The 25,252-nt window shown below is 34.7% G+C and overlaps 3 protein-coding genes and 1 long non-coding RNA gene across 4 annotated transcripts; 2 read left to right on the forward strand and 2 right to left on the reverse strand.

Annotated features, from left to right (window-relative positions):
• The first annotated feature begins 906 nt into the window (after positions 1 to 906).
• On the forward strand, positions 907 to 6,878 carry LOC140863831 (extra-large guanine nucleotide-binding protein 3-like). The gene is made up of 8 exons (XM_073267554.1): positions 907 to 1,879; positions 2,037 to 2,174; positions 3,215 to 3,319; positions 3,420 to 3,605; positions 4,319 to 4,493; positions 4,972 to 5,216; positions 5,387 to 5,556; positions 5,633 to 6,878. Exons 1-8 carry the CDS (start codon positions 1,010 to 1,012, stop codon positions 6,189 to 6,191), a joined length of 2,448 nt encoding a protein of 815 aa, XP_073123655.1. The 5' UTR covers positions 907 to 1,009; the 3' UTR covers positions 6,192 to 6,878.
• On the reverse strand, positions 6,612 to 8,704 carry LOC140863832 (uncharacterized). Its single transcript, XM_073267555.1, has 4 exons — positions 8,385 to 8,704; positions 8,167 to 8,249; positions 6,971 to 7,026; positions 6,612 to 6,877 (listed from the first exon to the last, which is right to left on the reverse strand). Exons 1-4 carry the CDS (start codon positions 8,554 to 8,556, stop codon positions 6,799 to 6,801), a joined length of 390 nt encoding a protein of 129 aa, XP_073123656.1. The 5' UTR covers positions 8,557 to 8,704; the 3' UTR covers positions 6,612 to 6,798.
• Positions 8,705 to 18,002: 9,298 nt separating this feature from the next.
• On the forward strand, positions 18,003 to 19,221 carry LOC140865804 (mitogen-activated protein kinase kinase 9-like). Its single transcript, XM_073270578.1, has one exon. It carries the CDS (start codon positions 18,039 to 18,041, stop codon positions 19,002 to 19,004), a length of 966 nt encoding a protein of 321 aa, XP_073126679.1. The 5' UTR covers positions 18,003 to 18,038; the 3' UTR covers positions 19,005 to 19,221.
• A 4,163-nt stretch (positions 19,222 to 23,384) lies between these two features.
• LOC140860122 (uncharacterized) lies at positions 23,385 to 24,012 on the reverse strand. Its single transcript, XR_012143600.1, has 3 exons — positions 23,884 to 24,012; positions 23,600 to 23,776; positions 23,385 to 23,497 (listed from the first exon to the last, which is right to left on the reverse strand). It is a non-coding gene; the product is annotated as an uncharacterized lncRNA (long non-coding RNA).
• Between the last annotated feature and the right edge of the window lie 1,240 nt (positions 24,013 to 25,252).

Consider the following 25,252-nt stretch of genomic DNA (forward strand, 5'->3'; position numbering starts at 1 on the left):
AAAATAACACATCATCAAAAGAAAATTAATAATTACTTTTAAAAATTTATAATAGTCCATCATTTTGTTAATTTATTTACTGATTCATTTCGATAGATTTTGATGCATAATTTTTCTCCGGCTCTTATTTGGGTTGTAAGATAAAAAAAATATGGAATTCTCACATTTAAATTTTATATCCACTTAGTCTAGTTTTCATGCACGTTGTTATATTCAAGTGTTAAGATAATAATATTGAATAAAAAAAACTTAAAATACTGCATTATTAAATATGCATCTTTGAAGAAGAAACTCATTAGTAAAATATTCATTTTTCTTTTAAAAAAATTATTTTTAACAATACGAATGAAGTTAAGAAGAGGATAAACAAGCAAGTTAGCAATCGAAATTCAATGAGTATAAAAATATATCTTACAGGATAAGTTGTTTGTGAGACGATCACACATATTTGTATTTGTAAAATTAGTTGACCTGATCTATTAATTTTTTTTACACAAAAATTATTTTTTTTACACAAAAATTTTTTTTTTTTCATTAGTCGAATTGAGTTGATAATCTATCTCACTAAATTAACACATGAAAAAACGATCTCATAAGAATTTTTAGCATCGTGAAACATCACCAACATATTTGTAGCATTTCAAATCTTTGCAAAGTTATTCTTTTAAACAAAGTTATTTATTTAAAAATAAATAACGAGTATTTTAAGTCCAACTATGATATACTAAATTAAACCAAACAATCCTTTTCAAAAATTAAACCAAACAAAGCCATTGAAATTCTCATTTGGTCCCCAAAAAAAGTAAATTTGATGACGTAAAAAGTCATACGATATGACGTCATGAAAATCACCTTATATTATTAGTATATTTGCCATTACACTCAGTTGCCAACATTTTCTCAACCAAACCAACCTACACAGCACGTAACGTATACTGTGTCATCTCCGTGTTCATGTATCTTTTTCGATCGTTTCAAAACCTCCATTTTCACGCGTAACGCTCGCTTAATGGCGGCTCCCGGAACGGGGGAACCGGAGCCCAATTCGTGGGAAGAGCTGCTAAGAAAGATGCTGCCGGAAGGTGCTCCATTGCCAGACGAAGAGCACCTCGACTACTCCATATCCGTGGATTATCAAGGCCCTTCTCCGTTTTACAAGCGGCCGATCAAGCCCATGTATCCGAAAACGAAATTCACCGCCTTCCCGAAACGGGCACTCTCGCTCACTCCGAAAAATGCCGCCTTTTGGAAATCCCATTCCAGTTCTGACTCAACGGACGTGTATGAATATGATAGACGGATGAGTGTCAGCTCTGTGGCGTTTGATGAATCTGAGGACGAGAGCTTCGAAGATAGAGCTGAGATTTTCGATGAGAGCCATGATCCTGAGAATCCCGCGTGTTCTGATGATGGGGAAAAGGAAATGGGACGCAAAGATTGCGTTTTGCGTAGTGGAAACAGGGGGAGAGGGTGTGGCAGATGTGGGAAGAGGAAGAATGGGTTGTTCGTGGAAATGGAGGAGTGCATGGTCTGTGGAGCTGAATACTGTATGAAGTGTGTTTTGAAGGCGATGGGGGTCATGTCTGAAGGGAGAAAGTGCGTGGGTTGTATCGGGAACCCGATCGACGAGGCGAATAGGGGGAAATTGGGTACTTGTTCGAGGGCTCTGGCGAGGGTCTGTGGTCAATCGGAGATCAAGAAGATAATGCAGTGGGAGAGGGAATGCAAGGCAAATCAGGTGAGGCCAGAGCAGGTGATTGTCAATGGGAGGCCATTGAACGAGGATGAGTTGATGGAACTGTTGGCATGTAGATTCCCGCCTAAGGATTTGAAACCGGGGAGGTATTGGTATGATAAAGAATCTGGGCTTTGGGGGAAGGTGAAGAAAACTGTTTCTGATGCTTGATTGTTTGCAGTTTTCTTTCTGTTCTTCTTCTTCTTCTTCTTCTTCTTCTTTCTCCTTTTTTCGGTTAATTTTTTTTGAAGTTGAAAGCTTTATGATCGTCTGTTTGATGGTTGTTTATTGTTTTGTGCAGGAAGGTGAGAAGCCGAGCAGTATCGTTGGTTCGAAATTAGATGTTGGAGGCAAGTTACAGGTTGATGCAAGCAAAGGTAATACACATGTTTACATGAATGGACGTGAGATCACCAGAGTTGAGCTCAGAATCTTGAAGGTAGAGTTTTAGCAAAGCGCAAAAATCAAGTTCATATAGGCATCTCAATTATGTTGCATCTTTAAATTATCGATAATTCGATACACACATTAAGCACTTCTGTGGACTTACGGTTAAGTGAATGATATACAATTTTCATTGATATTTGTTATATTTTGCTCGGTTGTTCGTGAAGTATTGTATGATGTATGACATGATTTTTGACTCAGAGAATTTCACATCAGAATGTGGCTCCAAGGCTGTCGTGTTTGTTAGGTAGTGTTTGGTAAAGCTTCTCTGTTTCTTTTCAACTTTTCCATAACAAAGTTTTGAAATTTTGTTAAGGAAAAGCAGAGCTTCCTAGAAGGTCTACCAAACACTACCTTAATCTCCTAATATCTTTAATAACATTGATTATGGTACTGAAGAAGATTTTTCTGAATGAACGGAAAAAGAACTGGATACATGCGGATTAGACTTGATCCTTGTAGGCTGTAAAATTAGATTGATGTTGCCAAATTGATTTCAGTGTGGTTGAGTTTGAACCGAAGGAAGACGAAGTTAAAGGAGTGTAGAAAAGCCTTTCATTTGGAAAATTGATAAACCTATGATGTGAACTTTCAGTCTGCCAGAGCTAAACCACTTCAACCAGACCGCAAACGTTTTAACCGATGTCCCAGGCAACTGAAGCCAAAGTATAGTTGGAAACTTTGATCTATGGTGATCATATGCTGTTATTCATACTACACTACAAGAAAAAAAATAACCCGGCAGATGGCGACAGTTTTGATAGCTATCTACCTATCCATAGTGTTCCTCCTGGGAAATTTTACATGCATGTTCCCAGTACCTTGTTGCCAGTGGCTAGCATCATTTGTGTATGCTCTCTATTTTGTAAGTTTCAAGTAAGAAAACTATGAATTCATTTTTTAGTCGTAGCATTTATGATATTAGCAACAATCTCAGTGAAGTTGAAGGAAACTTCTTTTTCTAAAAATAACATGATTCATTTGCGTCTTTCAAAAACAACCACTGATGAGTCTGCATTCTCTTTGTTCAAGGTGGCCAACGTGCAATGCCCTCGTGATACACGGTTTTGGCTCTATGAGGATGGATCCTATGAGGAAGAAGGTCAAAATAACATTAAAGGATGCATATGGCGAAAGGTTCTTCTGTACTAAAAAACATTATTTACCTCGTTTTCCTATTTGGTGGTTTATATCTTGCTTCATCTGAAGAGTTTGAATTGGGTTTTTTGTTAGGCAGGCATCGATTCGTTTCCTTTGCTCGGTGTTTTCACTGCCTGTACCATCTAAAAGCCTTCATTGTGCAAAGGGACAGGCTGCTTCATTTTCAGCTAGGTTGTTGTCTAAGAATATGGAGCAACCTAATGTCCATAAACTCCTTCTTCTTGGATTAGAAGGTTCTGGGACAGAAACCATTTTCAAGCTGGTAAAAAGCACGGACTTTTATCCTTATTCTCTAAAAAACATCGTGTGATTACCTCAATGAACACTAATGTTTGACGCCTTTCTTGAAATATGGATTTTGACCAAAAATTTTATATAGATCCAATCATAGTCTGAAAATCCCGTAACCTGTGGCATGTGATTCTTTCTTTGGATGAATACTTGCAACTCAAAATTAACTTCACAAAATCCTGTGTTTCTTACATATGTGCATGGGTCCATGTAAGTACACTTGCACACATTTGTTGTACATGCATGCCTCTCTACTTCGTGGTTCTTTTGTTCTTTGCCTTGAGGCTAGAAATATATGTCTGGATTCTGCTGCATGGTTCTTTTATTGTTTGTCATCGTCTGGATTCCAGAGATTGCATCATTAAAGTGTATGTCTTCATGATTCTTCTCAAAACTGTTTACTGGAAGTTGGTGATCGCAACTAGGCGAGTTTCTTGATGTGGTTAAGCATTTGTGATAATTTTTATGAGCCTTTTTGTTTTTGCTTATAGCTTCATGACTACTTTGGAGCATCTACTTATTCGAAGCTTAAGTCGATAAGTTATTACTGGCCAAAGGCATATTAAAATACCATCTTTTCTCAGCAGTCCAGTAGTGGCATGGTTCAGTCCTCTTCCTAAAGATTACGCATTACATTTTAATCTAATTCACTCTATTATTGTATGTCTTCATTTCCTGTGGCAGGTCAAGTTTATATACACAAACAAGTTCAGTGCTGGAGAGTTGTTGAACATGAAGTTAAAAATTCAAAGCAATGTTTACACATATCTCTGTATCTTACTTGAGGGGAGAGAGCATTTCGAAGAAGATGCCCTGAATAAAGAGTCTTCTGGTCCGGCTGCTGATAGCTCTGCGCCAGGTTGGAACTCTGGTGTTACTAACTTCTTTCTTAGGCTGGCAATGAAAATTTGTATATAAAATATAATTTAGGTTCTCAAGGGAATCATTGTCTAGGTTGAACAAACAGCTTTTACAATCTCTCAAAAGCGCGATTCTGTACACTTGACGACTCCCTACGTACCAAGCTTGTTTTGGCTATTTTGTTACATTTTCAGCATGTGCACGAGCTGCAAAAAAATATAGCAATATTGCTAAGTGAGAAGATGTTTAATTTGAGCCTTATACATGTCTGTTGAACCTTACAGAACAAAGAATGGGCCATACTTCTAACTGCATCAAACATGAGGTCTATGGTTTTCAATTTTATCTTAGATAGCTTGTCTGTGTACAGAACTCAAGTCAAATTATTGTGCTTGTTATTGTTCTTCAAGACCTGATTTTCGTCGTCGTTTTTATGGGTGCCTGTTGTTTTAAGAATGGATTTCAATGGCTGTCAGGCAAAAGCGAAAATGGCATGAGCAGGGAGTGCATGTATTCTGTTGACCAGAAAATCAAGCAGTTCTCTGATCGGTTATTAGATACAATGGCTGCAGGAGATATAGAAACCAGTTTCCCCGCCTCTGCTCGCGAGCATGCTTCTATCATAGATGAAATTTGGAAGGATCCTGCCATTCAGGAAACTTACAAAAGAAGGGAAGAACTACAGGTTCTTCCTGATGTTGCTAAATATTTCCTAGACCGGGTACGACTCGCTCGATCACACTAACATACTCCTCTTCACTGTTATAATTCGGAAGGTTGTATATCACACGTATCCCTTGAACGCATGGTCCTTTCCCGGAATGTATACTAACATATGTTCTGTTAATGCCGTAGAACGAGTTGTGTGACAACATTTAATTGTTTTTATAGGTCATCGAGGTGTCGAGCGATGAGTACGAACCTTCAGAGAAGGACATATTGTTAGCTGAAGGTGTTACTCCCAGTAATGGTCTTGCATGTATTGAGTTCTCATTTGTTGATCACAGTGCGATTTCTGGAATTTGCGATGAAAACTCAGTGATCCAAAATTATCTGCCAAAGTAAGAATCAAGAAACCCAATCATCATTTTGTTTTCGCAGGAAAATCTCCATCTTACTTGATTCCTGTATTCTCAGGTACCAGTTGATTCAGCTTAGCTCCAAAGGACTCCAAAGCAGCCAAAAACTGCTGGAGATGTTCGAAGGCATCGACGCCGTTGTCTTCTGTGTTTCGTTAACTGATTATCATCAAGCATCGTCGATCCAGAGAACTGGTATTCAACAAAACAAGATGCTGGAAAACAGAGATTTCCTGGAGAAAATTGTGCGGAATTCTTGTTTTGTGGGCACGCCCTGCATACTTCTCTTGAACAAATACGATCAATTCCAGGACAAAATCAAAGAGATCCCACTAACAGTTTGTGAATGGTTCAAAGATTTCAATCCATCGAAGACTCGTAGCAAGAACCATACCTTGGCACATCAGGCATTTTATCACGTTGCAGTGAAATTCAAGAGGTGGCACAGTTCCATCACAGGTAGAAAGCTCTATGTTTGGCCTATTCGAGACCTTGAGAGAAGGTCGATTGATGAAGCCTTTAGACATATTCGGGAAATAATCGATTGGGAGGAGAGGAATGGAGAGTTCTATGCCTTGAGTACCGATTCACTTTCAAGTGCAGAATTGAGTTGTTAATAATTTTTTGGTTCGGAGTTGAGAGCCCTAGAGGGGCAACTGGGGTTTTTTCACCGATGCAAATGTACAGATGCTTTCATGTGCATATATAGAATTATTAAGCCCATATGAAAGCTTTACACATGATCATGCGTACACGCACACCTAACAAGACAACCCCTTGGCCATTTTTATCAACTGCTAAACTTTGATAGTATTCGACACTGTTGAGCAATTTCGACAATGATGCTCATTAACAGAACTTTAAATTTGGATCATGTCGTCGTGGAAGTAATCTTGCATGAAAATAAAACCATCAAAGAACAATTTCAGACATCGACAAACTATAGTAAATGTCAAGCAGCTTGTAGTTAATTTTTTTGGGAGAAAAGTATGCGTAGAGATTCTAGCAGTAAGGATATCAGAACTGAAATTCATAGATGCAGCACACAGAGAAAAGTGGTATACAGGAATCAGACCAGTGTGGTAAACATGAGTACAAGAGTTGCATCAACACATAAAAACTTGGGTCAAAGAAATTATAACTTAAGACAAGTGTACTCTTCTATGTAGCTACAGACATAGCCTCGCATCCACTTTATTTGGTAGAAGAGAATGAACGGGGAAGCTACTGGTCCTTGTACCTCTTCTCCACTTCCTCCATGCTTTGAATCTCCCTATAATACTTGCAAATACGGTAGATGCACCTGCACAACCATTTGGAATTAGCGTGTAAAAACATTGAAAGGAGATGGCTTGAAGACAGTAATCACAGACGAGTTGAAATTCCTGTCATTTACCAATAAAGGAGGCATGCACCCACGCATAGAACTGCATTCCTCTGAGCCTTGTAGATCTGCATGTTAACATCAACAGATGAGATATGATAGCGCTCTGCGTAGATGGACTCATGCAACAACTCAAATATAACAAAAGGTTAAATGGTGAAACAGAAAATAGAAGGCGTAGGTGCTACATATCACCGAGCGAAGATGCCATTTTGCACCACCAAAACATTACCAAGAACAATGTATAATGATTTGACTAATTGAGTGGAGTAACTTCCCATACAAAGCTTTAGATGATCTATTTCACAGTAGTGAAACTGTGTGACTTGAAAACTAGCCTCCTGTTACGCGATTTTTGAAGGTAAGGTAACTTTACACACATACAAATTAGTATCATCTAGCTTAAAATTTGAAGTGGAAAAAAGGATCGTCTTTTAGGATATGGAATACTCCATGGCTTGAGGCTGTTTAATGTCACCCAAGCTCACAATAAACTGTAAAACTAATGGCAAAACCAGTCAAAACATGAAGAGGAAAAAAGAACAAAATAATAAGACGACACTTTCAGAAAGAGACTAAAAACAAAACCTTAAAATGGAGGGGAGAAATATACACAAAAGGGAGAAAGCTAGAACTATAGTAAAGTAGCCACAACATAACAGTTCAGGTGCATGCACGTGAACATAAACAAGGGCATTAAATCACATTACTTTCTATGATTTGCAACAGTAAAATGTTGTAGGCATAATATCTTGGCAATTTTCTTCTCACTTTCTTGGAATTGGCACATTAGCATATTAGCACATAAGCATTCGAGAAATCATCAAACATATATGGACGATACTCTAATTGGCTAAAGCAAAAATGGTAGCATAAGATACAGAAAAAACTTTAAAATATCATCGCCAATGACAAGTGAAGGTATTAAAATTGATACATACTTTCGCAACTTTTAACAGAAGAAATTTAACAGAAGAAATTTCGCTACAGCTTCGAGAAAGTTAACAAGCAGATGCAGAAAAACAGACACTGAAGCAAATGATTAAATAGGATAGCAAATAGGATAAACAAAGGCATTAACAACGATCATTCAGACTCTCTTCATTTCCTTCCATCATCTTCGAAAGGAGATATATAAACTAACCACCCAAAACATCAAAATAATTAACAATACGACACTGAGAACGAGAAGAAAATAAATGAATTACCGATTTCTCATAGCGATCCCTCTCAGCAGCAGTGCACACCTCCCCCGTACACATCAATCGATGCTCCTTCTTCCAGTATATATCTAGCATCAATCAAAACATTATCAAATACCCTACTTTAAATATCAAACATTCAGAGCTAAAAAAAACTCAAATTCGATCCATAAAAACTGAAATCATCCGAACTAAAGGCCAGAAAAGAGAAGAACACCTCATACCTAGAAGCTGAAAAGCAGCGAAAGGAACAATAAAAAGCGATGGCTGAAGAATAAGCGCGATTAACGATACAATACGGGATTTTATAGCCTTCGGCGTCGGTAATGTCAGGATAACCGCAACGAGCGCCTCGGCCGCCACCACGTACGCTAGAATCACCCATTGCAACGCCATTTCGTCTTCGATTCAGTGATTTTCAATCTCCAGATTCCTTCGTGTTCGGAGAAATTTTGAATTTTTCCTGGTTTCTTAGGTGAAAATGGTTCAAAATCAGACTGTTCTTTCTTTCTTTATTTATTTATTTTGCTTCATCGGCAAGGTGAAAGAAGATTCTAGCTTATAGGACAGTTGGGCGTTCGATGACAGTACTTCTTCAAAATTACAAAAACATCCTACCAAATTCTTTTATTTATGACTAGACCCTTTTTTATTTTTATTTTTTTAAAAAAAACCGAGATCGAGCTTTTTTTTGTTTATGAATTGTCTCTTGATTTATTTATATATTTTTTTTGTTTTTCATTTTTAGTGATGAAAAAACCTTAAACAACTTTAAATAATAAAACATATATAAAGAATACTGAACTGGAAGAATTTGAAGTTCATAATAATGAATTGAGTAAAATTCATTTTGATACACAAACTATTGATAAAATGTCAAATTGGTATATGAACTATTAAAAATGGTTTAATTGGTACATAATCAACTTATAAAGTCAATTTACACTTTATCTATATTATTTTAAAGTCTACTATTTTTGTTAAATTAAAATAGATACACATTTATAAAATTATTTTATTAATACAATTATAAGTATAAATTTATATTTATTTAAATTTTATATTATAAACAAAAGATCGTACTTATTGTATGAAATATTGTAAATATTAATTAATATTTAATACAAACATGCACACACACACACACACACATATATATATATATATATATATATATATATAACAATTGATAAATTATATATTCAAAAATAATATATATTAAAAATATATAATAAAAGATATTTTTTGTTTATCTATGTTATAATATTATTATTTATAGTAATCAAAATAAAAATGATATATATGTGTGTTTTTTTCATTTATGATCTACAACTTTTACGTTGAATATTTTTTCGTATACATGATATATAATTTTTTTTTTATAGTATAGTAATTAGTAAATATGAATTTATATTTAAAATTATAATTAATATAATAATTTAAAAGACAAAATTGAATTTTGAGTTTGATCATATACCAATTAAATCATTTTCAATAATTCATGTACTAATTTGATATTTTATCAATATTTTATGTACCAAAATAATTTTTACTCGTAATGAATTTCAAATATATCATACAATATGAAATTTCTCAAAAATCCCTCTAACCGATCGAACCAAACCGATTTTCACTATTAAAATCGAATTTTTTTTTTAATAAACCTAATTTCAATTTCAAACTGCACACCACATAATTTGATTAATTTATATTTTAATCAATAATGATTAAAAATATATTTTTTTCAGTCTAATTACCCTAAGTCTAAATTACTATTGTTTAAAAAGTTTTAAGTCACTGAACGATACCTACTTTTTCCTTGCAAAACTTATTTAAAATCTTAACTTCACCTCTAATAATAAGTGATATGATTATTAATTTTTTCTTAACAAATTTATTTTTTTAAAAAAAATTATAATCACTTATTTTTAAAGATTGTAAATATTACCTAATTTTATCCGTTAAATACTATTGAAATTAATTGCAGCACTATTTAATTTTATTCTTATATTATCCAAACTCATCCAATATATATGGGCTATCACTTTTAACATATATATGTCATCCCCAAATTACGGGTTTAAATAAAAATAAGAAAATTTTGATTATATATGCTTTCACCTTTACTCATAAAAAGGGTTGACCCCGAAGGGGATCCCATTCCACATGAGTCAGAGGCCCATTGGCTCATGCGAAGGGTAAATCGAGGGATGTGCACAAGCGGCAGGGACCTGAAGGAAGGAGCACATGACCCAATCCCCAAAGCATACCCCACAATATTTCAGTAGGTAATATGCTCCACACGAGGATCGAATCCGCAACGCTGAGAAATTTTTTCCCACGTCACCTCAAGCCTTACCAACTCGTCTATGCCCCTGTGGGCGGGCTATCACCTTTACTATTGTCACTTTGTACTGTTAGATTCTATAATTAGAAATCAATTTCAATTATTAATAGATCATATAAATGACTTTGGTTATGAATTAACTGTGCTTTAATAATTAGATATATCGAATCCAAATCATACAGATGAATATAAAATTCATACTTTGACACAATACTACACACAAGTCTGCCGACAAGGCCCAATAGCAATGCACTAACTATTACTTTTGGGCCCTCTAAAAAACAAACAAAACTATTACCTTTGGGCTGTATAGCAATCCATTTTAAGTTAGTCTAATTATTTGTAAAATTTCCAATATATATTGGAAAAATTCATTGTATAGTTGAATATGAAAGTTGACAAAATTTTTATTTTTTTGTTAAAAATATATGTATCTATTGAAACGTATAGTAAATTTTATTTTTTATTAGCCAATTAGATAGGTAGGGTTGCAAAAATATACAACTATGGATTAGAGTGATTGATATATATATGATGTTTGAACTATTGTATGACGTAAAATGTTTGAGTTAAAACTTTGACGTGAGATATCTTACGAAAAAAAAGTAAAAACTTTTATGCGAGATAAGTTGCACACATCATCATCATATATAGTTTCTCAACGAACGTTTGAGATATACTTTTTTTATATTGTCAAGCTACTAGGTGGAGTTGTGATTCATAATCCTCTCTATTCTCCTGATATTTAGGATATTTTTATCTGATTCTATCCCAATAAATAATTGCCACATTCCCATGGATATTGATGTGACATAATTCAATTCGATAAATATATATAAAATTTACCTGAAAACGATTAACATGATAAATTGTGATTTAGACAAAGGTCGAATGTAGCATTCCATTATTGAAGAGGGCTATTATTAGTGCATTAATTAATATGGACTAATATTGTTTCTCATTTCATTTTCTTGGGCCATTAAAGATGGAATGCAACTTGATGCTACTTCTGTCCCGACGAAGTTACATGGGTGCAACCTTTGCAGCCATATTCATATATATATGTTGTATAAAATATATATATATTTTTTATACAACGCACCTAACTAGTGTGCAAGATTTTGGTGAACGACCATTAAAAAACAATGAATTATAATGTTTCATTTTTTAGAAATAAGTAGTTTTAATGGTCGCTCACGAAAATCCTGAACATTAAGATAACGTGATATCAAAATTATATTATATGTATATGCTCCATCGTATCTATCACGTAACTTTGATGAAATGAGTATATTAGTAATTCTCACATATTGTGACGCCCGGGGTTGAAGAGGCAGGGAGTGATCGCCGGTGCCAAGAGGTTGCACGGACAATGAGCGGCTCCTGGTAGGCTTCTAGGCGGAGGGAGACATGCCGTGCCGGAATGAGAGGGGATTCTGAGACTGTGTAGGTATGGGACTACATAGTTGAGGAGGGCTTAAAAGATTTCATATGTACTGCTCATATCAAGAAGGTGTATCTTCTTTTCGGAAGCTCATCACATAAGAACTTCAAAGTTAAGCGTGCTTGACTTGGGGCAATTATATGATGGTTGACCCCCTGGGAAGTTTCTCAGGGTGCGTGTAAGTGAGGACATAAGCACGCTGAAAAGACCCGTCTTGATACAGTGGGTCGTTACAAATGAAACATCCTAAAACTACTACTGAATTTTTTTTTTAAACTCTCTGATAATAAAATAATGAATATAAATATATATATATGTCCATACATATATATATCATACTTAAAAATAACTTTACTTAATTTAAAATACATAAACACAATAAATAAAATAAAAGTACACACATTCAATTAAATACTTAAAATTAATTACTAAATAATATTTCATAAAAATTTCATAATAAAATTCCTAATTAATACTTCCTACACAAAAATTCATGCAAACTAAAAATAAATAAATAATTAAATCTAAAATCCAAGCATACTCTCAAAAATCTAAAAATAATGAAACGTGTGCAGAAATACGTATTTTAAATCTCAACATAAATATCATAATAGAGCGATGGTCACGGGTTCTAGCCGCCTGAAAACTCATACGCTCTCGCCGCCAGTCGGGAACACATTATCCTTATTGACATTTTGCTCACCTGCACCATTTAAATCTAGTGAGCCTAGAGGCTCAGCACGTTCTATCCTTACATAACAAAATGAAACCACACACAAGCACACATCATATAAAATACGTGAATAATAATTATACGTGCATGATCTTAAAATTATATGCATATAAACTTAAAATAAAATAATTATACTGATTTATCATAATGCTAAACATATATCATCATACTTAATAAATCTCATAAAATAACTTATCATGATTTCTTAGTTCTCAATAGGTCGTATCCATGTCGGTGACATCATACTAAGCGATTGATCAATCTATAAACCAACGTACGTGGCGGTGGGGTTTCCACCTCTGTGTGCCACTTCACCAGCCCTCTCAGCTGGATCCATAAGCTCATCATACTTATACATCATTAGGAAGGTCACCGGGCCCAGGTATCCCGGCCTCCAACCACATCACTTTCCACCTTCTTCATAAAAAAATATATTTTTCTTAACATACATTTAAACTTATCATAAAAATTCTTACATGATGCATGAACTTAAAAAAAATCTCATTTATTTCTTTATTTCATGAAAATTTGTCCGTAAATATATATTTAATTTATTTTCTTAAAACTCATACTTATATATCTAATAAAAATGCATGCATGAATTAAATATATATTTACGAACATTTATTTTTCCAAGGACTTGTTCGAGCTGCTGACCGCTAGACTTAAACTCAAAAATTCTTAGACTGACCCCAAAAATCCAAAAGCCCAACCTGACCTGGCCCATTAAACTTCATGGGCCCCCAAGCCCATGAGAAACTAATGGGCTCACTTAAAATATAATTTAAGTCCATTATCTAATTAACTTAAAATTAAATTAATAAAACTTATTATTTAACCATTAATTATAAACTAGATCGATAAAATTATTAAACCCATCACAACTTGGCCCGATAATTCTCATGGATCACACGGCCCATGACAAATTAATGGCCTCACTTCCATAATTATTAAAGCCCATTAAATTAGTCTAATTAATTAATTAAACAAGTCCAACCCATTAATTAACTACTTAAATTCTTAATTAATTAAAATAAAATACCCAAGCCTAATTATTAAAAATTTAGACCCGGACTAAAAATTAATTTGACCCACCAAGACGTGATCTGACCCGGACCCAGACCCAAGCCCGGTCCACCTAAAAACCCCTAACCCGAAATAAAATAAAAAAAAAAAACCAATTACCCAACCCAAATTCACGTACAGACTTTTCTTATTCCATTCTTTTCTCGGCCGTGAGCAGCAGGCCATTATGGCCTGCGCCGGCCAGATCCGGCCACCCACCGGCCGGATCTCCACCGCCCAGACGTATCCCACATTTGGGCGGTTCCAACGAGCCATGACTCGACTAAAACTGATCCCTACTCAGCCCTAGCGAACCACGCTTCCGGGAATCCCGAAACTGCCGCGCAAGTTGCGCAGTCCACACACCGTGGATTTTCTGACCAGCTCCGGCCACCACCGGCCGAAGCTCCGACACCTGGACCACCCCTGAACCCAGACACAACCTAAGTACTAGGCCTGGCTCGAGCCAAAATCCAGCATGAAGAGCCCGACCCCTTCTCCTCCAACCGATCTGCGCAGGTTGCTTCCGAGACACAACCCACGTCCAGCCTTGTTCCAGCTTAGTTCAAGACCCGACCACCCTCCTAAACTGACCCTAAGGAACCCTCCTAGACTCAAGAACCAATTGACAGCAGACTCGATCAAGCCATGAACAGAAATATCATCAAACTTGAGTCATCTTGCTAAAAAAACGTGAAACATGCACGAACAATAAAAATCTCCTTCGAAACTGAAAAACGCATGCAATAATAGATCAATCATGTAAAAATCAGTGTACTATGATTTAAACGGTGAGCAAGAAGGGATTCGAAACGTGTCTCGATGATTTCTTGATCCAAAAAGTGATAACAACACGTATCGGCGCACCAGGACGATCGAGACGTCAAACTCTTGATTTTTATTCAAGGAAATCGTGTTGTGTGTGCTGTGAAGTGGAGGATATTTTTGATGAATGATGGAGGCGGCTCAAAGGTGAGTTTACGTAGGTAATGGGTAGGTGGATTAGGGTAGAAAATCTTAGGATAATATTTGGGTAGTCTAGGTTAAATATTTAAATAAATACTTTGGATAGATAATTACTATAATTTAAACTTAAAAAAATACATGATAATTTGCTAAAAACTTAATAATCTCGAAATAATAAAATAGGAGATTTTTTTTTAAAGATTAATAAAAGTCATTAAAATGACTTATTTTGGGTAAAAACGGACATTTAAATATATATATATATAAATATCATAATTTTTTTCAAATTATACCTTAAAATAATATTTTAAGGCTCCTAAAAATTCATAAAATATTTTGGATGAAAATAACATCTCGTCCGTCCACAGCCCCACCTACGCGATCATAAAGTAAACTTTCTCAAATAAATTCATAAATCACATCAAACAGATTTAAATGCCGAAAAACAAATATTTAAAACATTCAAATAAATCATATAATTTAAATAATCACTCATAAAAATAATTTGACACATTTTCACATTATTTTAAAATTATTAAATCCCCTAGTTATGCATGCGGATTTACGTGCCGAATTTCTGAACGTTAGACATATACATCAACTTTTTCTTAATTTTAAAATTGCTTACGATAAGGATATGTATTTGTCTCTTTCCACTACTTTTAAATTGTGTTTACATGTTTAAAATTAATTAAAGTATATAAATACATCGGGGCATGCAGTGTGGCACATGATATTCCTCCACAATTAAAATAATCATTACGCTAAGATCGTATCTTTCAAGATATATTCACATAATCACATCCTCTGGATTTTTAATAAAAGCATAAATGATTATCTTTTTACGTTATATTGTAGATCAACATATTTATTTTAAAAAAATTAATTATTATATAAACTCATTGAAACACTAAATATAATTCACATGTTATCATAATTCCAACACGAAATATTTCGAGACGATTTTTCTCGACCTTTAGCTAATATTTTTTGTTATTTTGTTGTGATAGGATAGTATTTAAATAAGTCATTATTTGGATGTGACCTCGTGCACATTAAATTTTTTTAAATATATATTTAAGCCTCGATTATTTCTATACTATTTATTATTATTATGAGAAAATGAAGCAAATCGAGCAGATTCGATGAATACCTCAAACCTACAATCACTGAGAACAGCCGCCTTTGTCTTTTACATATTACCCATTTTGGCGTGCTACACACATTCTATTGTGTTTAGTGCATTTAGCCACGTATATTTTTCCATTTTCTATGTTGATAAACTAACTGTCCGTCGTTCGAAAAAAAACAAAAAAAAACTGTCCGTCATTAAATTTTTTTTTTTGTGCGCCTTAAAATAAACTATCGGCCTGAGACGGCAGCATTTAAATCAAATTGGTAAACCAAATAATATAAATGTTGTTCAACAAGGAAATGTCGATGCCATCCATGCGGATAGTATTCATGGATGGTGTGTCATTTTTTTATTGGTCAATTTTGTGGATCCCACATGGATGGTCAAGAAAAAAATGACACGTTACCCATGAGTACTATACGCATGGGTGACATCGACACTTTCGTAGACCAATAAAAAAATGACACACCATCCATGAATACTATCCGCATGGATGGCATCGACACTTTCGTTCAACATACTGTTCGAGAAAATATTAGTAGAAATAATCAAAATCATAATTATTTTTAAATTTTTAACTACTCCACCAATTTGAACAATATTCCGCGAATGTCTTAGCCACATATCTCATGGTCGATACTCGAGTGTCATGGCATGAAATAAACACGAGATAAGTTGAGATAGAGATTCAATTATACATAAAACTTTAACACGAGATATCTGAACAATTTTTTTTAATTGGGGGAGGGGATTTGGGTCTCGAACTCGAGCCTCGTTTACACTTAAAACTTTAATGTCAGATGAGTTATACGACAAATATCTGAACATTTTAGCTTAAGCGAATGATCTTTATGGTTCAAACTTATTTAAATCATATATTTCATTCATTATTTAAATTTTAAACAATTCAATAGAAACAATTGGAAAATTGCTACAACCGAAATTAGGTGAGTTTGTTTTCGAAATTAAGTAGGATTATCTTCCTAACCCCCGAAATAATAATAATAATAATAAATTCTTCAAAAAAAAAAATTAATAATAATAATAAATTATAATGCATCCCAAGGCAACTTGGGCGTCACTAGAAGAAGATAATGAAACGCCCACTTGCACCACAAGTCATGAATATCATTAGGTAGGAAATGGCCCCCTACACTAAACCCATCAATTTTTTTTGTACATCCCACTCATGTTATCAATTAGTCCAATTAAAAATCGAGTAGTTTAAAGTTATATTTACAAAAATAATTACATTATTTGTGACGCCCAACTCGGGATATACTGATATTTTCTTTTAAGGACACTAGTATTTTTAGAATAGATTTCATGTGAGATGGTCTCACGGATCTTTATTCGTGCGACGGATCAATCCTACTCATATTTAAAATAAGAAGTAGACAAAAACTCCTATGAAACGGTTTCAATGGTCATTTTTTTAGACGAATCTCTTATATGAGTTATCTATTAAAAATTATTACATTTTATATAAAAAATATTACTTATTATTATAAATATGAGTAGGGTTGACCCGTTTAACGGATAAGACCGTCTCATAGGAGTGTTACTCTAAGAAGTAATAATTTTGGCATAAACAATAATATTTTTTTTATGATTGATCCAAATAAAAGATCTGTCTCACCAAATTAACATGTGAGACCATCTCTCAAAATTTTTTCGTGTTTCTAAGAGTTGTTTTGTAGATCTTTATTCGTGAGACAAATCAATATACTCATATTTATAATAAAAATAATAATTTTGATATAAAAAATAAATTTCCCATAGATGACCCAAATATAAGATCTGTCATCTGACTCACAAAATTAATCCAAGAAATCGTCTTTTTTGTGTTTTTTTTCGTATACATGACAAATATCCAACATATGTAATAACTTGCAAATCATCGATAAAACGAAACGAGTTATTTTATATATACAATAAAAGTTAAGCACAATTAGTTTATAATCTAGAGAAATTCGTTAGTAAATATATTTTTTTATTAAAAAAAATTATAATATTTAAAATATTTATAGAAGGAGGGCCCAGGCCCATAAATTTTCCGTCTTCCACCTTCCTTCCCACTCGATACACATGCTCCACTTCTAACCACTGTATATATATACACACACCTTCGATCTTCATTCCTTCTGAGAACAATCTAATCCTACTCCCCATCTGCGCACGTTATCATATGGCCGTCGTCCGTGAACGCCGCCACCTCAATCTCCGTCTGCCGCTCCCTGAACCCTCCGAGCGCCGCCCTCGCTTTCCTCTCCCACTCCCTCCCTCCACCACCAGTTCCACTACAACAACCACCACCACCGGAACCACCACCATCTCCGCCGCGGACCTCGAGAAGCTCCAAGTCATCGGACACGGAAACGGTGGCACAGTCTACAAAGTGCGCCACAGACACACCTCCGAGATCTACGCTCTGAAAGTCGTCCACGGCGACAGCGATCCCGCCTTCCGGCGGCAGGTCCTCCGAGAGGTCTCCATCCTCCGCCGCATCGAATCCCCCCACGTCATCAAGTGCCACGGGGTGTTCGATATCCCCGGTGGCGACATCGCTATCTGCATGGAGTACATAGACATGGGAACACTCGAAGCTCTGGCTAAAAACGGCGTATCTCTCAGCGAACACCTCCTCTCCAAAATCTGCCACCAGGTGCTTAGCGGGCTCGAATACCTTCACTCTCACAAAATCATTCACCGGGATCTAAAACCATCCAACATATTGATCGATAGCAAGATGGAAGTGAAGATCTCCGATTTCGGAGTGAGCAAAATCATGCAGAGGACTTTGGACCCCTGCAATTCGTACGTCGGGACATGCGCGTACATGAGCCCGGAACGATTCGACCCGGATACATACGGGTCGAACTACGACGGGTACGCCGGAGATATATGGAGCCTGGGATTGACTTTGCTTGAACTGTACATGGGCCACTTCCCATTCCTGGCGCCGGGGCAGAGACCCGACTGGGCGACGCTGATGTGCGCCATATGCTTCGGAGAGCCGCCGAGATTGCCGGAAGGTGCGTCGGAGAGTTTCAGGAGTTTCATCGGCTGCTGTTTACAGAAGGATTCGAGTAAAAGGTGGAGCGCGACGCAGCTTCTGTCGCACCCTTTTGTGAGCAGCATCGGCCGGAAATGAAGTTTCTCCGATCAGTCGCTGGGAATTTTGGAACCTCGCGGCGGATGGGGTGGCTGTTTAGTGCATAGTGAAGCAGACTTTTCTTCTGCTTCAGTGTATATTCTTCGGAAAATCTTGTTCTTCTGCCGAATCTCTCTGTTCAACAGAGGATTTCGATCCATTTCAGCAGACAAATACTGTAGAAATTGGGAGGAATAATAAAGTAATAATTCAATCATTTCTTTAATTTTCTTCAATTTTGGTTAAAATTGGGAACATTAAAACAAAAATTTGAATTATCTAGCAATATAGATAATCATTTTAAGATTTGAACTTGAAAGAAAGATTAATTATAAATTCCCATTTATAGATTTCAGAAGTAACAAATAGTTAGATTAAAAAAAAAGTAACAAATAATTTAGATGGTACACAAAATCAAATGACTAAACTTGTATTTGGACTCGATTTGACTCATGAGATTGTTAGTAAAAGATGCAAAATGATATTTGGACGTTAAGATTACTCTAATTTTCGTGAAATATGAGTTAAAAATTGAATGGAATAAAAATATGTGATAAATCAATATCTTATCGTTAGCATCAAATATCTTCTATCATTCGCTTTAACGAAAAATAAATGTATATGAAATTTCTACCATGATGCACATTAAAACTTTTATATTTTTATCAGATTAATTCTAATTTCTAACATTACTATTCATTGAAAAAATATAGTAATTATATGCACGGAATGGTTACTAGATCTTCTAAACCAATAATTTAACTAACTAATCAGTGGTCATTCGAGTTTGGTGCAATATTTTATATCTATACATCATCTCATGCATCATTCACTCAAATTTAATAACAAGTGTAGTTGGAAAACTAACATTTTCAATTATATATTTTTATTTATCGCTCACACGACAAAAAAAAAAATAGAATAAACCAAGGACAAAAAAAAAATAGAATAAGCACGAATATTTTTAATTAAATGACAAAAGATTTGTTCTAGTTCCTCATTTGATTTTCTCCGCCCAAATTGAATTTTACCAAGAACTAAAATGGGAAATAATTTTGAATAGTTGCATATATTAAAAGAATCCAATTTGATCATCATCTCATGACTAGGTGGATATATATATATATATATATATATATATATATATATATATTTGAAATGGGTGGATATTATATTTTAATTATATTTGAAATGGGTGGATATTATATTTTAATAATAATACGTAAAAAACACCACTGAAAATTCCAGCTTAACTAGCTTTAGGTGATTTCTAAGCAGATTCCGATCCAATTAACCGGCGCCGGCGGTAGGCGGCGGCCGCTGCTGGCCCCACCTCCCAACCTCAATTATTGTGTGCCTTAAATAAAATATTAATTAAAATATGACCCACGTGCTTTAAAAAGATAAGCTTGTAGTATTCATTGTTGCCAGCTTGCTTGTTTTTTTGTTTTTTAAGTGAATTATTTTGTTGTTACTATCGTCAACCAAGTGTCCACTTGTATGATTTCCTAGAGCCCTCTTGGGGTGAGCTTATTTGTAAAACACACAAATTGGATATTAATATTTTGGGACAACATTGTTTGGTGTGAATAAATTAAGAGTGAATTATCCTAAAATTCCTAATACTCTTCCTAATTTTATTAGAACTTTCTAGGGAAAAGATTCTTTACTATAACTTCCTAGGACCATCAAACTTGAATATTTTAATATTTAATTCTTGTACTGGATTTATGCTAATCTATACTTGAAATCTATAGGTTCTATGCTTAACTTGTAAAGGTTTTATGTTTGAATCTGAAGATTTTGTGCTCATTTGCAGTATAAAGAAATATGTGAAAAAATGGTATCAGAGCTTTCACTAGTAGAAAAATCGCATAGGATTTCGGTTAATAACCGAAGTCGTAGGACTTTTTTTTTACCGAAGTAGTGTCACGTGAAGTAATAGGGTACTTTTTTACTTCGTTTAATCGCCGAAGTCTTACACGTTAAATTACCGAAGTCTTTGGTCATTTTTTGGAGGCAAAATTGGACTGATGCCGAAGTAAAAACATATATTTTACTTCGGTCATTTTATAATTTACGAAGTCAAAAATATACTTATACTTCGGTAGTTAATGAATTTAATGAAGTAAAAACTATGATTATACTTCGGTTTTTATACGAAGTGAAGTTTATGTTTTACTTCAGTAATTTTTTTTATTACCGAAGTAAAATCCAATATTCTACTTCGCTTATTACTGAAATTGCTGAAATCATAGAATAGCTTTTACTTCATTAATTTCGTTAACAGACGAAGTGATATAATATCTTTTACTTCGTTAATTCCCTATATTACCGCAGTAAAATGCTTTCTTCTACTTCGTCTATTAATAAAATTGCTGAAGTAATAGAATTTTTTTTACCTCAGTATTTTGATTAAAATACGAAGTAGAAGATAACGATTTACTTCGTTTATTCTAAAATTTCCGAAGCAATATAACACATTTTCTAAATTAAAATTTAGATACAATAATGCCATAAATATATTTTTGAAACTTAAAAATACACTAATATTAATAAATCCATCCCAAAATGACACATACATAAATCAACAAGTACTCTATCCACCAAAATAACCCGAAATTAGATGCACATATCCACACATATTTTCTCAAAACTATACGTGTACACATCCACACGTATTTTCTCAAAAAAAAGTATTATCCCAATTTTAAATGACATATTCAACCACCTAAATATGTACACATCCACACGTATTTCCTCAAAACAAAGTATTATCCCAATTTGAAATGACATATTCAACCACCTACATGCGAGTAGACAAATTCACTCCATTCACTTCTAACTTCATCAAATTGTTCTTGACTGTACGCCTTATTCTTGACGCATCCTGCAAACTGAAATTCAAAAAAAGATAGGAATATCACGATAAACCAACAAGGCAACTAGTTGCAAACTGAAATTCAAAAAAAAAATAATAAGCAACAACCTATTTGGTATGCATGCTGACATGTATGATCAGCTTAATTGTTATGGGTTTTAAAACTTGCCACAAAAAATGTTGTTCAATAATACCTTTGCTGCCAAGATCAGTTCTCAACAATTAAAATTTTGGGGATACCAGAATTTAGCAGACTTGTGTTAGCATATGATGCCCAATTTATCAAGCCAAGCCAAATACAATACATACACTGTTGAAATTAAATGATTATAGTGACACTTTAAAATAGATTTGTTCAAAACATAAACAGATTCTTAGCAGATTGTGTTAGCATGCTGACACTTTAAAATAGATTTGTTCAATCCATATGCATGCTGACACTGTTGTTCAAGATCCTCTTTGCTGCCAAGATCGATTCTTAGCAGATTGTGTTAGCATATGATGCCCAATTTATCAAGCCAAGCCAAAAATAAAATGTAAAACCTAGAGAAATCTGCAGCTACTCATGACCATACTTGATTTGAGTCGGTAATGGACATGGTATATGAATCTGACATTAAAATAAACTGACAATCTAAATTGCAAAAAATTTCAAATGCAAAACTTACATACAATCTAGAAACTAAAAATGAAAAATAAGAACCTCTTCATAGCCAAGGATTCTCAAACATCGAAACCATGTAGCATTTAATTATTCAGTTCATGAGAAAGTAGCTAAAACTCACACACAATCCTAATTTATTCTCATAGCAAGTAAAAGCATGCAAGTGCATTGAAGCCTAGACTCAAGAGACCAGGCAAGAGACAAAGCAAACTACCGCATTATATTAAAAACTCTAATGCACCTTTAAATTTTGCCATATAAAAACCAGGAACGTTTGAAAATTGTGCCTCGATCCTTTAGCACATGTGATTCAGAAGCTATAGTGCTGAAACCATCACTAACAGAAGCTATAGTGCTGAAAACCCATCACTAACAGAAGCACTAACAGAAGCACATGTGATTCCTTTTGCCATATGGTAATAAAAACCATCACTAACAGATTGATAACGTTATGCTTAATTGGCAAGCATATTTTGAAAGAAACCAGAGCATAAAATAAAATTTGAAACTCACCATCGTTTCCACCCGTAGAACTTCACATTCAACTATTTCCTTCATATACCTCATCACATATTATCCACATTCAACACCACCACTTTGTTTTAGGTTTTCCTATAATAAAATTGAAACTCAATTGCATCAATCACAATCCAAATAATATTTCCATATCAATTAATGTCATTCATACGTAAGCACACCACATACCGTCAGTTTTTTAAAACCTGGCCACTTAGGAATACCCCTAGATGCATTGTACAGCTTGACCCCACTACATTTAAAAAGTAACAAGTTATTTTTTTTCATCTGTATAAGTGACTGCATATATAATATACTACCTACTTCATCACTATCTTTTTCCATGCATCGTCTCGGCATTTGTTTGTCATAGAGTCCAACAAATATATCATATTTTCAGCTACATTGACGATGGTCAAGATCCAATGGTACCTAAAAAAAATGTGATGTTGAAAAAATAACTTACGAGTTTAGAAACAACATAAAATAATTGACTAGTATCCATTATATATTTATAAAAAACTAAAATCATACCCAGTGTTGTATGGGATGAGGCATACACTGTCTCTACAAACCGCTTTCAACTGGTTAGCGATATGTTGTGACAAGTGACTGCCATCGCTGTCAAGTGGGCATGTAGGTAAGTGGCCAGGATCCACAAATGAAATGCAATCTGTTCGGTCTTCTTCCTTCAAATATTTGTAGAGGTGACTGCACTCAATATTACATACATGGGTGAAAAATTTATCATAGAGTGGACACAAACCAAACAAAATATTAAATATGCAAACAAAAAAATTAAGTGCAACATAACATACCCCATGTAAACCAAAATCTGTCTCGCACCTATCTCCCTCATCTCCATAAGTGGAACGATATCTTCTCTAATCAACCGTAGGCTTTGAGAACGTCCAAACATAGATTCCTCAAACTCTATGAGAATGCTGTCATCTTCGCCCATCAATCTAACAACATATGAGTAAATATATTTGCAAGCCATGGGTAACTTTTTTTCAATTTCCCTGAACTTTTCACGCTTTCCAGCAACATCCATAATTGCAAATGGTTGAGGTTTCTCTTTCTACAATTTAGAATATTCGTACAATTTAGAATAAAGTAAAAAATTACCCAAGAAACATATATGACAATTGCAAACATATAATACAGCAAAGCTTTTAAAATACCTTTGTCCTTGGAAAAATTACCAACACTTTTGGCCAACCAACGATGGCTTCAAGTGAATCCTTCATGACTATTGGTCCACAATTCATTGGGATTAGAAGCTCTGCTGCTTCATCTAGGACAACGTCAATCAACACCTTGAAGTTCTTTTTCCCAAGTGGAAGATCTTGAATCGTAACATTTGGACCTCCACTTGATACTATTGTGCCATATGCCTCCACATCTCCACGTGTTTTCACGACAAGATGGCATTTTTTCCCCTTCAAGAACAATAAATTATCATATATACATATATAATTCAAGAACCGTGCAACTTGGTACACCCACGGTTTTGGCCAACCAAAGTGGTCGACTGATTCATCTGGTACTGCACTAACAACTACCAAGTAAGCCATGGCCAACATGCAGATTATGGTTGAGGGAGTTAGGGATGATGCAGGCCTTATATAGTGATATATATGGAATGCACTTATTATTGAAACTAACTTCAATTATTTAAGCTAAGGGAAATAAAACAGGCTGGCTATGTAACCTTCCAGTCAACTAAACATCCAAATTTGAATTTCAGCCAGCGCTTGGGGAAATAAAACAGGCGGGCTATGTAACCTTTCCCATACACGCACTGTTATATATATATGCATTATTTTATCAGTCCCTTGGCTTAAAGTCATTATCAATGATCTATGAATTGGTCCTCAAATAATCTATACCAAATTTAAATTCACGTGAAATCGAGTAATAAATAACCTTCATGTCTGGAGGGCCACATTCATAAAAACCTTCAAAATCATCAGACAGCTTTAGGTTCAGATTTTTGGATGCATTTGGGCCCTGAATTTCGGATGAATTTTTTGATGCTACCATCTCAGAAGCTCGATCGGTGATGATTGGCATAACAACAGCAAGTTGCGCCTTCAATTTCTCCAACTCCTCCTTCAAAAGTTTAGTCTCTTCCGCCTGTTTTTGGGAGATTTCCATCGTAGTTGTAGGGACTGATTCCCTTTT

Source organism: Henckelia pumila, chromosome 4, assembly GCF_033568475.1.
Source record: "Henckelia pumila isolate YLH828 chromosome 4, ASM3356847v2, whole genome shotgun sequence".
NCBI lineage: Eukaryota > Viridiplantae > Streptophyta > Magnoliopsida > Lamiales > Gesneriaceae > Henckelia > Henckelia pumila.